General features: G+C 42.0%; 1 protein-coding gene across 2 annotated transcripts in view; it reads left to right on the plus strand.

Moving 5' to 3' along the window:
• The window catches only part of Spg (dedicator of cytokinesis spg), a 51,178-nt gene extending 36,991 nt beyond the window's left edge, over positions 1-14,187 (plus strand). The window contains exons 5-18 of one of the 2 annotated variants that reach the window (XM_071706487.1): positions 3,149-3,233; positions 3,824-4,285; positions 4,655-4,954; positions 5,186-5,390; positions 5,527-5,709; positions 6,062-7,787; positions 8,133-8,150; positions 8,233-8,395; positions 8,786-9,223; positions 9,403-9,544; positions 9,670-10,345; positions 10,416-10,777; positions 10,950-11,308; positions 11,575-14,187. In XM_071706487.1, coding sequence (XP_071562588.1) covers positions 3,149-3,233; positions 3,824-4,285; positions 4,655-4,954; positions 5,186-5,390; positions 5,527-5,709; positions 6,062-7,787; positions 8,133-8,150; positions 8,233-8,395; positions 8,786-9,223; positions 9,403-9,544; positions 9,670-10,345; positions 10,416-10,777; positions 10,950-11,308; positions 11,575-11,742 — 5,287 coding nt within the window. In that variant the 3' untranslated portion in view covers positions 11,743-14,187. The remainder of the gene's footprint in view (positions 1-3,148; positions 3,234-3,823; positions 4,286-4,654; positions 4,955-5,185; positions 5,391-5,526; positions 5,710-6,061; positions 7,788-8,132; positions 8,151-8,232; positions 8,396-8,785; positions 9,224-9,402; positions 9,545-9,669; positions 10,346-10,415; positions 10,778-10,949; positions 11,309-11,574) is intronic. The other variant, XM_071706488.1, reaches the window with a different exon arrangement.
• The last annotated feature ends 69 nt before the right edge of the window (positions 14,188-14,256 follow it).

The following is a 14,256-nucleotide window of genomic DNA, read 5'->3' on the forward strand; positions in this document are numbered from 1 at the left end:
AACGAACCTCATTGCCAATTGCTTTTTTTACGGTCCTCTACGTCTAAGCCCGGAAATTTATAGATGTTTAGCGAGGTGGAATTTCGTCAAATTGCGGACTGATTTATCGCTGGAGATAGTGTGAAGACATTTTATATCCGCGTGTTCTCAGTTATATTCGATTTAATTCTATTTATATGTTCGGAAATTAAAACTGTTCTTTTTTACATGATTTTTGAAGTGCTATTTTTTTATTTTACTCCGTATTTATATATTATTCCGCATTACGCGAAGTTGCAACAATCGTATTGAACTTATGAAATTATTACGCGGAATATCATGAAAAAATCCTGAATAATGTATGAAAATTGTGAATAATGTATTATTTCGTTAAATTGTGGACTGATTTATTGCTGGAGATAGTGAAAGCATTTTGTATCCGCGTGTTCTCAGTTATATTTTATTTATATTCGGAAATTAAAATTGCTCATTTTTTACCTGATTTCCGAAGTGCTATTTTTTTCAAATTTTATTCCGTATTTACTACTCTGCACGCGAATTTCATTGAGGTTGCAATAATCATATTGCATTTATGAAATTATTACTTGGAAAAAATCCTGAATAATGTATGAAAATTCTGAATAATGCATTACTACGAGAAAATAATAAATGTTAAATTGAACGCGAATGAAAACATATTACGTGATCAACGAGCGAATGCAGAAATCAAGCGAAAGCGACCGCGAGCAGAACGCGGAGCAGAAGTAAGCAGCGTGTACGATTGGCGTGGAATAATTTTCTCATTAGTCCTGCGCCTCCTGGATTAGTAGTTAGTAGTTACGGTACTGTGCGGTCGGGTTAAACGCTCGCCGAGAGAAGCTTAAAGGACTGTCAGGTCAGATTTATGAAAGGACTTTCTTACCGCCGTGCTTGCAGCCTCCCGTACGACGTCCGATTTTAGCGATTAATAACAATCGAATCGGCGCGGCGAAGCTACGCAAACCACCGGCGAATAATTATCATGCTTCTCTCGTCGGACGATTAAAGTCCGTTTGCGAGGATCGTTTGAATGTACTAAACCCAAGTCGGCGCTCGATTATTACCTATTTGAATCGTATTTCTCCTCGATATTCGCAGAAATGGAAATAGAGTTCGCTTTATACGCGAAAAAATATGGACGGAAATATCGCGCACAAGAGAAGCGAAATGACGCAAAAGATATTTAAATATGATTTATATTTGAGTATAAAATCTCGTTATCTCAATGTAAATTTTACGTTCGCGCAAATATTGAACGATAAACAGAATTTTGTGACAGCAAAAGTCCATTATGACGGAACTTTAATGCCCCGAACGTGACGAACGAGGCTTAGAATGTTTGAGAAAATTATGCGAAATCCTAGACTCTTGACGATGTGTTGTTACAGACGCGTAACTAATCGCAAAATTCATTACACCGTCGAACGTTAATGACACGGTCATATAGATAACGGTACGCAATTAAATGTGTCGATGAGATAAGTCTCTTTGCGGGGAGAACGAAATAAAACCTTGTTATGTTGAAATTATGAAGCTGTTAATTAATTGTGAAATTAATTATCATTAGGATAACAATGATAATAATAATCGAACGAGCCTGTCGAAATAAAGCTCCATTCCATTGAAATTTTTCGAATATTAATTATCGGGGATTTTCCCTTTTGCTACAATATAATATGACAAGAATAATATTTCTAAATTAATATTGCATATCAGATTGTATAATTTGTATATAATTTTGAATTTAAATTCATCATTCTTAATTTTCTCGTTATTCTATTTGTGTTACAATTATTCTTATCTTTTATCTTATCTTATATTAGTATCTTAAATAGATCGTGGCACAAAGTGACGTTGTAATTGAGTTTTCTGCAGAAACTCGCCAAGGATTGCTTCTTAGGAATTAGCAGCACACGAAGACCCCGTTTCTTTTCCGGATAAGCATAAACCTTGCGGCTTTCTACGGATTCGTATATCCCCGTGCATACGTGTACGCACACACGAGGAAAAAAAAAGAGAAACGACTCGCGTACCCGGCATGTATCTGCATTCCTGCGGGGCGACGCGACGGTGCCCTCCGCGCATGGGGAGTAGGGCCTTCTCAACGCGTTCGAGAACACGTCGGCCCCATGGCATGCGGGGGCCCAGCCCGGTCCGGCCCCCGCGCGCCGGGGTCACGAGAAGTTAAGTAGCCGCTTCTCTCTCTCTCTCTCCGAGGCCCCACTCTCGAAAGCGAACCTCCCAAAGTGTGATGCAACGTACGCCTTAATCAGCGACGTGTAATAATCCTATATCTCACATGCGTGCCCCCGTTGCTCATTTCCCCGTCGTCCACCCCGGGGTACCACCCCCCGGCGAATCTCATTCGTCGACACTCCCGTCTCGAGGGGACAATTAAAAATACGGAGGGTGGACTTTGGTCTTTCGTGCCTTTGAATCACGAGAGGGTGGGCCGTTCCCACTTTATAAAACGAAAGAAATGTAAACATAATAAAATTAATTAAAAGTAAATTGCAGGAGATTGTTATTGGGGAATCATTGTTAATATATCTTATTTTAATCAGATCCTGAGCTTATTTAGATATTTAATAAATATGTAAATCCGACCCTGAGGTATTCCCTCCCGTACCGAAGGGTCTTCCTTTGATATGGAAATAACCGAACGGAAAATTCTTCTCGCTTATACGATATTATGTAAGGTACTTTGTTGCACCAAGATTGGATAATTCTTTTTTTAGGTAGCGGCGAGTACAGACCATCGGTTAACGGCATAAATTAAAAATATTCCCCTTATCATGACGTATTTTTACGTGCTCGGAAATAAGAATCGCGTTGTTATATTTATGCGCGCAGTATCGATGAATTTTAATTATATTTTATATACAACGTAACTATAAATAAATAACTCTTGGCAGTATTATTCTTCAATAACAATAAAGAATTCTTTAGACAATCTTGTATTATAAAGATCTATCTAATAATATTATAAAATAATTATAAAGTAATCGATTGTACATTTCTTAATTATAACGTATTAATTGATAGCGAAATATTTTTTATCGGCTTTTGGATTAAAAAGAATATTTAATTCTATACTTCTCACGACCCTCTTTACTTTGCCATGTTTCAGGAAGCTCGGCTTGGACCTGGTGCCACGCCAAGGTGCTCATATGGTGGAGCCGGATACTATGTCTGTCGTGGAACTATATCATGTGGTGATTACGAATAAAATAATACCTCCTTCGCGAACCGATCGTATAGGCTCGCGAATATCGAATAACAATATATATAGCCGCGATAGAAAAAAAGGAAGGGTCAAACGCAGTGCGCAACAGTGATGAGAGCTGGAGTTCATTAGAATGCTGACCACGAAGGTGGCATCGTTCAATCTCGCTACGTGCGGAGGGATACAGTTACTTCGGTTTAGCGAGCCTACCTTCTTGTAAATACAAATAAGATAACCAGTTCGTCATAATATTCATAATTTATGGACGAGCGTAGCTTGTTTAAAATCTCAGACAATTTTTTTCTACCAACATATTGCATCTATCGCCAGTAATTAAGCAGTACATTTTTAGTTAATATCCTCTAATACTTGTCTATATATAAATATTGGAATTCTGGCTGGTTTATCTCCTTAAAACACAGCATTTCTAATTCAGTAAATCTAAAGTTTAGGGTCGAAGAACTGAGGCGACCCGCTATGAATAAATTATATATAATATAATAATTATAAATAAATAAATAATGTTGTTTACATGCCATTAATCCCGATCTCTTCCCGCGGGGGGGGGGGGGGTTGCAGCATGTGCAAAGTGCCGAGAACTCGCAGGGCGCGTCCGCCCGCGGCACGCTGCGGGCTCGCAAGGAGCACCGAAAGGTCCTTACCCATCACCTGTATTTCTGCATGAGGGACTTCGGCCACTCGGTCGGCGAGGACACCGAGATCTACTTCTCCCTGTTCGACGCCAAGCGGCAGCAGTACCTGAGCGAGCGTTTCCTGGTGCGCATCAGCAAGGAGGGCTTCTCAAATTACGTGGAGAAGATGCATAGCAATTGCACCATCTTCACGGATCTGGGCAATTCCGACTTGAGCCGCGATCTCTATATGATCGCCCACGTGATGCGCTGCGGCCGGATGCTGTACTCCGATTCCAGCAAGAACAAGGCCGGGACCGCGATTTACAGGCGGCCCCACGGGGTGGCGGTTCTCTCCCTGGCGGAAGCCGCCCAAGATCACGCGGAGGAACTCGAGATGACCTTCAAAGTAAGCAGATAAAGGAACTTGTTAGTTCACACGGAAGAAAAATGATGTATCAACAGCATCAGTGTTATCGAGATAAAATTTATTGATGTGACATCAATATTAATGAACAAAAAACATCAGATAATTGTTTTAGTAATTTAAATATTTGGTCCCCAATAATATCCAATTGAATTAACTATTTATGCTTGTGGCAGCCCGTGACGTTGACGTTTAATTGAAGCAACTTCATTTTTTTTCCGTGCATATATCGTGTAAATTGATTGACATTTACTTGAGTTATTTTTTTAGTTTTCTTGATTTTTTGATAACACCCAATAAGCAAATTTGAACGAGACGGATTTAATTGAAAGGGTTTCCACTTGCCTGCAGGTGTATCAGGGGGAAGAGAAGGAGTTTCACCAGCTGCACGAACAAATCATACGTAACAACAAGTGCTCGCCTTTACCCGGACAGCCCAATTATGGAATAGTCGTATCCCTTCGTATGCTGCACGGCGAGCTCTCTCAGGTTCGGGAGGAGAATCCGTTGCTTTTCAAAAATATCTGCCTCACGAGGAAGCTCGGCTTCTCGGACGTGATTATGCCGGGCGATGTGCGTAACGATCTGTATCTGAAGCTGGAACGGGGCGAATTCGAACGCGGCGGAAAGTCTACTGGCAAGAATATCGAGGTGAGATAAAATTTTCGAAGACTCTTAATACGTATCTGTTCTCTGTTGTACATGTTGCGTGAGAGTATTTCCAATATGCAATATCTCAATTTAAGAAAATGTACAATTATTATATAAATTTAAATAAATTAAAATATCATTAAAACACGATCTTGATAAAAAATAAATTATTTTTATAACATTATTTTTATAAAATTTAATATTTTGTACTGTCTGTTGCGATAAAATTAGGTGACAATCCTGGTCCTGGACACGGACGGCCAGCCCTTGGAAGAGTGCCTGTTTGGAGCCGCGGGGATGGACGGTAATTCCGAATATCAGAGCTTGGTCATATACCATCACAACAGCCCATCGTGGGCGGAAACTGTGAGATTGGCGATACCCATCGACAAGTTCTACGGGAGCCACGTGCGTTTCGAGTTTCGGCATTGCTCCAGTGAGTCCCAATAGATATCGATCTGACTCTGGTCTTCCGCCTTCTCTTAAAAGTTCTCCGCTTATCTTCTATCTTTCCACCTATTCTCTACAATTTTCATTTACTTTTTCACAACGAGAAAACTCCTGTGTCGCAGCACGCGAGAAGAACGATAAGAAACTTTTCGCCTTCGCGTTCGTACGGCTGATGGAACCCGGAGGTGCTACTCTTCAGGATGGTCCGCATGAGTTGTATATTTACAAATGCGAGGAGCGCGCGAAGTTGGATTCCCTGAGTTACCTATCGTTGCCGAGTAACACGAGAGAGCCGTGCGCCACAAGTAAGTCCAAGCTCCTTAATAAAATAAAGATTTCTTTGGATAATATTCAATTAAAGTTTAATGTGAATAAAATAAAGAATTAATAATTCTAAAAATTAATTATCTATCATTAGATCTATCACGCCGGCCGGCGTCCACTCCGCCGATCCTCCGCCAACCCTCCGCCGGCCGGCGTCCACTCCATCGATCCTCCGCCATACATACATACATTCATTTATATATATATATATATATATATATATAGAGATTATCTTATAAACAAAAAATAAACGCATAAAATTGTGTTAATATAAGTGTAAAGTGTTTTTAAAAGAAACAGTATTCATGCAATTATTGTCTTGTTGCTTTCCAGATCCACCAGCTTTCTCTAGATCGCCCAAGGAGACTGTATTCGTACATACCCTGCTCTGCAGTACCAAGTTAACACAGAACGTCGATCTACTCAGTTTGCTGCAATGGAAAGCTCATCCCGAGCGAATATCCGAGGCTCTCGGTCGCGTTCTTCGACTGGACGGCGAAGAGCTGGTCAAGTTCCTACAGGACATTCTCGACGCGCTCTTCGCCATGTTTCACACCGAGGATGGCAACTCCACGGCGCACTCCGGCCTAGTGTTCCAAGTACTCGTGTCTATCTTTAGCTTGTTGGAGGACTCCAAGTTCGAACATTTCAAGCCAGTGATGGACGCTTATATCTCGGATCATTTCGCCGCGGCTTTGGTATACAAAGGTCTTCTCAGCAGCGTGCAACATTGCGCCGACTGGGTAACCGCCGCGGAGAAGCAGGAGCCGATCATGAAGTGTTTCCGCTCTCTCGAGTATATTTTCAAGTTTATCATCCAAAGCCGGCTGCTATTTGCTCGCGCGACCGCCGGTCAATATGAGGACAGTTTTAAACGCGACCTGTATTGCGTATTCGCAGCCCTCAACAAGATGTTGGGCATTCCTTATGAAATGGTGCTGCTGTCGCAAATCGCGTTATTGCTGTCGATCGCGGCGGTGTTCGAGCAGCTAGTAGCGGTGCTGCCGGTCCTCGAAGTTGCCAAACTCACCTGTTCAATGCTGGACTCGGTGCTGCGGGAGCCGCCGTTGCAGCTCACGCAAGCCAAACTGGTTGCCATTAAAAATCTTACCGCGTCCAGCCTGTTCCGCAAGGACGACGAGAGTCGGAACATGTTACTTGTCACCATATGTCGGCACTTACGCATCCATCTGGCACGCAGGGAGGAATTACGATCCTGCACCGATATCCTGGGCGAGATACTCAGCTTCTTGCATAAGCGTGGCAGGGACACGAACAAGGTCAACAACTGCATACACCACGACGTCGAGACGCTCTGTCTGTCGGTGCTCGATGTGCTCATACAGACGATACTGATCGTGATAAATGCCAATGGACCGGTCCTCGGCTGTCTCGTCGGCTGTCTTATCGGATTGCTTCAGCTGCTCGACGAGTATCATTACGCGCGACTTTGGGAAGAGTTGACGCACACCGGCGACCGGAAACCCCTCAAAGACTTTCTGCTACGGGTATTCCTGGTGCTGCGCGACCTTGTGCGCCAGGAGGTATTTCCGCCAGACTGGCTGGTCATCAGGATGCAGGCCAATAATGTCATCCTGAGGTCGCTGCAGGAACTCGCGCAGCCGCTCGCTTTCCGTTTCCTCCATGGCAGTTTCGACTCGCAGCTCTGGTCCACGTACTTCAATCTGGCGGTGGCTTACCTCACCCAGCCGTCGCTCCAGCTCGAACAATTCTCCGAAGTCAAACGGGAGAAGATTGTCGAGAAGTACGGTGATATGAGGGTACTCATGGGCTTTCAGATATTGTCTATGTGGTCGCATTTGGGCGAGCGTAAGCTCGAGTTCATACCGGGCATGGTAGGGCCTTTCCTCGAAGTCACCTTGGTGCCGGAGAGCGAGCTCCGCAAGGCAACCCTGCATATTTTCTTCGATATGATGGAGTGCGAGCAGCGAGCTCGTGGAAGCTTCAAGTCCGTGGAATCCGAGCTGATCGACAAACTCGACATTCTTATCAGCGAGAACAAGGGTGACGATGAGTACAGGCAGTTGTTTAATACTATGTAAGTCTATGTTGCTTGGTTCAATTGAATTTATAGACATTTCTAATGATCTTAAATCTCGAAATCTTATATATTTAAAACGCCTAAAAACAGAGATCTCAAGAAGAGATATTAATTTCATCAGATATTGAAATAAAAATTACTTTCTGTTGTATTATACTTTCTATTTCTAAAATGTTTTAAATTACTTATTTTTAATAGAATAATTTTTTACTTTTGCTACCACACTTTTGTATTACACAAATAGATGTCATTATTACAATTACGTAGCATTTTCTTGTTCGTGTTCGTTTCGTGAAAGTATTACGTAATACTTATTTTATTTACAATTTCATGCCGCTTTAGGGAACATCTTAGCGCTGTGTAAGTGCAACATTTACAGTCGAATGCGACTTTATGGTAGATGTTTTAGCTTTAATTAATTTCCTCTTACATCCGCTTACAGATTACTAGACAGAGTGCAGTCCGAGGATCCAACTTGGAAGGACAGTGGCACGGCCTTTATAACGTCTGTCACGCGTTTATTGGAAAGGCTTCTCGATTACAGAAGCGTCATTCAGGGTGACGAGAATCGCGATAAACGCATGTCGTGCACCGTGAATCTATTGGTAACGTGTCAAAGAAAAATTTGAGGACTGTCGATACAGTAAACCTAATAAAATTCGCGTGATTACTTATTACTTATTAGTAAGAATAATATACTGCGGGTGCAATCAAAGAATGCGTGGCGCAAAGCTGCTATACACAAGTCACTTCTCTTATTTAGCGCGTTAATTAACTTCAACTAACGTTAAACCGTTGCGATATGACACATGACCGCCACGTGTATACTCAGCGGATATATATTTGGTGCTTGTGATATATGGTCACTCCTTGCATAACACTTAGCACTCGTGTTTGCGCTCTCCAATGGAAATTTTATCATTCTTAAATCATCAACTACTAGAAGCGAATCCCTATCAGAGTGTAACATGGGGATACTTCTGCTGTTTTTGCAGAACTTCTACAAGAATGAGTTCAACCGGAAGGAGATGTACCTGCGCTACATCTACAAGCTGCACGATCTACATCTGGCCGCCGAGAATTATACGGAAGCGGGCTTCACGATGAAACTCTACGCCGATCAGCTGGGCTGGGGCTCGACCATCCTGCCATCCGATCACGCTCATCCTCAGCAACCGGAATGGCAGCGCAAAGAGCTACTCTATCATAAAATCATTCACTATCTCGATCGTGGCAAGTGCTGGGAAAAGGGTATACCCTTGTGCAAGGAGCTGGCGATCCTGTACGAGACTAGGCTGTACGATTATGCCAAGCTTAGTCACGTGTTGAAGTTACAAGCTAAATTCCTGGATAACATCCTGACGCAACTACGCCCGGAACCGGAGTACTTCCGCGTTGGATTTTACGGCCTCAGCTTCCCGCTTTTCGTCAGAGTGAGTTTAATGTATAATCCAAGGCGACTTTTAAAGACATTCTCGGTATCAAGTAATTCACACACACAAACACGATTCTATTCTATAGAAATATTTTATGAAAGTTTGAGTTTCGGCTTCTAGCATTACTTCTTGTGAAATAGACGCTTTAAAAATGTTATTTGTGTCTTTCATTGTAGAACAAGTTGTTTATTTATCGTGGTCTGGAATACGAACGAATAGGGGCGTTTACGCAGCGGTTGCAAACCGAGTTTCCCTGTGCGCAAATTTTAATGAAGAATTCACCGCCTGACGAGAGTATCCTTACATCTGAGGGTCAATGTAAGTGTGAGATCAGAGTTATTAATTTTTTTTTTAATTATAAAAGTCCCAATAATTTGGGAATCGACAGTCTTTTATAAATAAGTATATTTTATCTAATCATTGTATATACCGCATTTTTGTAGATATCCAAATTTGCAATGTGAAACCGGTCCCCGAGGAGGGCAGCCTGGCTTGCAGCGGCGTCGAAGTTCCAGAACGCGTGGTCGCCTTCTACTTGGTGAACGACGTTCGCAAGTTCACATTTGACCGGCCATTGCATCGCGGCCCGGTGGACCGCGAGAATGAGTTCAAATCATTGTGGATCGAGAGGACGTTGTTGACAACGGAGGCTAAACTGCCAGGGATCCTCAGATGGTTCGAAGTGATCGAGAAGCGGTCGGAGTTGTTGGCACCGGTACAGTACGCCTGCGAGACTATGCAGAGCGTGGAGAGGGAGCTGAGGCGGCTGGTGGCACAGTATACCGCGGAGCCACACAGAAATATCAATCCATTCAGCATGCGGCTGCAGGGTATCATTGACGCTAACGTAATGGGCGGTATCACGAAATATCAGGAGGCCTTTCTCACTCCGGAGTTTGCCCGACAGAATCCCGAAATGGTGCCGCATGTTAATCGATTGAAGGGGTTAATACTGGATCAGATGAGTGTGTTAGAATCCGGCCTGGTGTTGCACGGTCAGATCGCGCCGGCCGGGGTCCAACCGTTGCATAAGAGGCTAATCGAGAGGTTCACCCAGCTCAAGCAAGGCCTCGGTCCGTTGGCCAGGCAGAGAACCATTCATCAAGACAGCATCGTAAAGTAATTATATTCTATATACTCTTATAGAGCTTGTTTGTTTCTTACTCTAATCGTATCTTTGCTCTCCTAGTTCGCCCCTACCACCCTTGCCGGTCAACGACAAGCAGCGTCCAGCCACTCTGGAAACCGCCGGTTCTAGATCGTCGCACGCCGACAGCGATGGCCTTCCCGAGGACGAAGGCTTCTACACGAAAGTGGACGGTGTGCCGCCGCCTATCCCGCAGCGAGAAGTGCGACCGCGTTCCGTCGGTTACGGCACAACCCCGCCTAGGCCCACGCATCAGAGATCTCTCAGTAAGCCGCTGAGTCCAAAACTGCCACTGAGGCATTCCTTGCCTACTCCTACTGATGGCGTGGATCAAGGTGGCCTCAGAAGCTCGTGGAGCGAACCCGGACCCGAGCCCGCCCCGCCGCTACCACCCAGGGGTTGCAGTAAGTTAATTTCTTCATTGTCATTCTATGAGCAAATTAGATTAATATTTTCTGTATTCAATATTATTTATTATATTTATTATTAGACTATAATGAAATTTAATATGACAAGCTGTCAGGAATAAATTCTCCACGAAAATACATCGCAACTCGCGCACATTTTCTGTTTCAGTGCTAGACAAGAGGGATTCGAACACGAACACGGTAGTACCGCCGGCACCGCCGAAACGCGGTTTAACGCACAAACGTACGAATACGGAGTGGAGCACCGACGACGACGCCGAAATCACGGAACCGAGAAACGAACCGAACGACCTACGCGACAGCGGCATCTCCACTGCCAGTCTGCTGGACTTCCAATCACATCTGACGAACCTAAACAACCTAGGCTACGAGGACTTCGAACCGCGCTCTCGATGTAACGATATCATGAACATCTCACCACCATCTGTGATAAGCGCACTCAACGTTTCCACTGGCAGCTTTGCTAGCGGCACATTCCAAGGCTCGCATTCTCTCCCTAATCAAGAGGTGAATAGCCGAAAATATTTGCATATATACACTAAAATATATATTTATAAAAAATAAATGTGTATAGAACATCTCTTTGGGTGAACTAAAATTGAAGTATTTCTTTCAATAAAAATTTAATTAAACGTCATTCTTAGAAATTTTTCAAATTTTAAGATTAAATATATTACATGTTTTTATAAACGGATATTCAAATAATGCCAATAGATATCTCCATTCATAAATCAAGATGATATAGTAATGTTTCGATTAATTCCCTTTTACAGGTGAGCCCTCCGCCGATCCCTCCCAAGGCTCATCAGGACACTCCATCAGCTCCTTCAACCCTGGAAAGAGTATCCAACAGGACGCAGAACCACGGCCACTCGGAGAATTATTCCGTGCCGAAGATGCAGACGCTCTCCGTGGCGTCCGATACGGAGAGCACCGTGTAGTGACGATATCCCCCCCCCCCCTAGTCTCTAGCGTTTAGTATTTTAGTGATGTGTATGTGCCATTATGGTCAGGCGCGATTCCTGTACTCGATTTGTCCCTCGAGTCGTCGGGCGGATTCTCTTAAATCAGTAACTTAAGATAAGCATAAGAATATCATCGTTGTCATTTATTGTCGTCGTCGTTGTCGTCGTGTCTAACAAGAGCGGAACGCGGACTCGGATCTGTCGTTTATCGAGATTTCTATTTGCACATGACTCCGCGCGTAGCTGATAGCGTACTCTAAGCCGAATCAAATCGTAAACAAATCCGAAATCACAACGGACAGTATCAAACTCGCGTATATACGTACCTTCGTAGAGAAATAGAAAGGGAAGGTAAAAAAAAAATGCGTAATAATCGCCCTTGAACACCGAAAACGTCCAGCAAGAAGCTTCTCTCGATAGATTGAGCTTATCTGGACGTGATCGGCGATCGAATCGCGGTATATATATATACATATATATCGACTTCACATAAAAGAAACATTGCTCTTCCGAGTATATCGATCCACACATACCACACCGACACTATATATTTTGTAATTTATTTATATTTTCGACGAGAAAATAAAGATAATTTTTAAATCAATCATATTGCTGCAGGCTGTGTGGAGTGATGTTGCCAATTTACGGTTACGGGTGTGGTTGGAAAGAAATGAACCTTACCCCGAAATACTGAGGGGTATATAAATTATGTATTTTGTCACAGTTCTTTTTTCTCTTCTCGTCTCGTATGAGTGTATATACAAAAGTATGAAAAAATGCGCCGCATGATTGTACGCTTTGACTTACGCTACTTTTTCTTCCTTTTCATGGCATGTAAAATAAAGAGAAAGATTGTAAACTTCTATAAAAAAAAAAGTAAATGGAATCTAAAATTATACATATACGGGATGATCTTTAATTATATGTTAATACTTTGAAGGATGAATATAGAGCTCAAATGAAGAAAAAAATGTCATACGGAAAAATTAAGTCTAAATGAGCTAAACGTTCATGACATTTTTTTGTTTCGACCTCTCTAGCTTCGTTCTCTGAAGTATTGATACATAATTAAGGATGACAGTGGAATGTATACATTGCACAGTACTGAGCTCAAGGAGAGGGAGAATTTAAGATAGGATGGAATGAGATTAATTAATGAGTACGCGATAATGATTGGAGATCATTTTCGTCCTCCGTATCTTCCTGAACATCATTGCAGAAGCAATCATTCATTGAGAATCGGAGCATTCACTAAGTCGGAGCCGAATCGCTCCTACATAAAAATAATAACAAGCGCAATTTATTATGTCGGGTCGATCAGAGTGATTGAACGATTCAGTTGATTTTACTCCGTAATTTTCTATACCTTCTATACTCAAATACAAAATATTGTATTCAAAATACGATCTATAAACTTTATTTTCTCTTTGCATTCTGAATCCTCCAACCGTGTAACACTGAATAAATATGAGACATCGAGATATTTTCCAATGATGCAATAATTGCCGATTTGTAATTATAATATATATTGTTATATATACAATATACATTATAATTACAAATATATATGTATATATATTATAAAATTAATGTATTATATATATTATGTATTATATATTATACATATAATATATCATGATATATACATATATATGTTAAATAATTATATCAGATCATTGGAATATATTTTAATGTGAGTATTATCTCTCGAGATTACTCTGATAGACCTTCCATATGCAATATATAAACAGGCACTCACACATACATGCTAATTAATATGGCTAAGTATGTAAGTACAGTCATGGCCGCTTCTTAAAATATATATATCGACGATCGTTCGAGTCTTTATTGCGCGTTGGACACTTAAGCTAGGCGTAAACTAAATTACTTTGTACGTTGTTCTCGTTCGTGGCACGAACCTCGTCAGACGGACGTTTCCGCATTAGTATCCTTCCTGCAACAGCGACAATTTGCGATTAGTTCCGACCCAGCTGGTATATTTCGAGACACGAAGAAAAAAATTAGCGACAGAGACAATCGTTGCGGTTTGCAGGGCGATTTGTAGATTTATAACGTCGCTTACCTCCTCGCTGATGATTCGACAGTCGTCAGGGCAAGCACGGATCACAGAAAAGATACAGTTATGTTAGAACGTTCCAACGCCACCTTTTGCGCATACAGCAAGGGGAAACACGGGAAACCAAAGAAAAACCAGAATGAATTAAAAGAAGTGTTACGAGACTGCGCTAAAACAAGAAACGCTGTAACTTAAGTATGTTAGCCCGTCGCCCACCTTTTTTTACATGCACTTGATGTAACGTATTTGTATTGTCTTTTTGTAAATTGTTTTATATGTCAATGAACGCAAGAACTTCTTGGATAATCGTTTATATAAAGGTTTCTATTTTTATCCAAATGTGACTACGTGGTTTTATTTCTACGACTTTGTCAATTTTTATTGTAAGCTCTCATGACTCCATTTTTCATTTC

The sequence above is a fragment of the Temnothorax nylanderi genome, unplaced genomic scaffold (genome assembly GCF_030848795.1).
Source record: "Temnothorax nylanderi isolate EJ_2023f unplaced genomic scaffold, tnyl_v1.0 TNYL_tig0052_pilon, whole genome shotgun sequence".
In the NCBI taxonomy this organism is placed as follows: domain Eukaryota; kingdom Metazoa; phylum Arthropoda; class Insecta; order Hymenoptera; family Formicidae; genus Temnothorax; species Temnothorax nylanderi.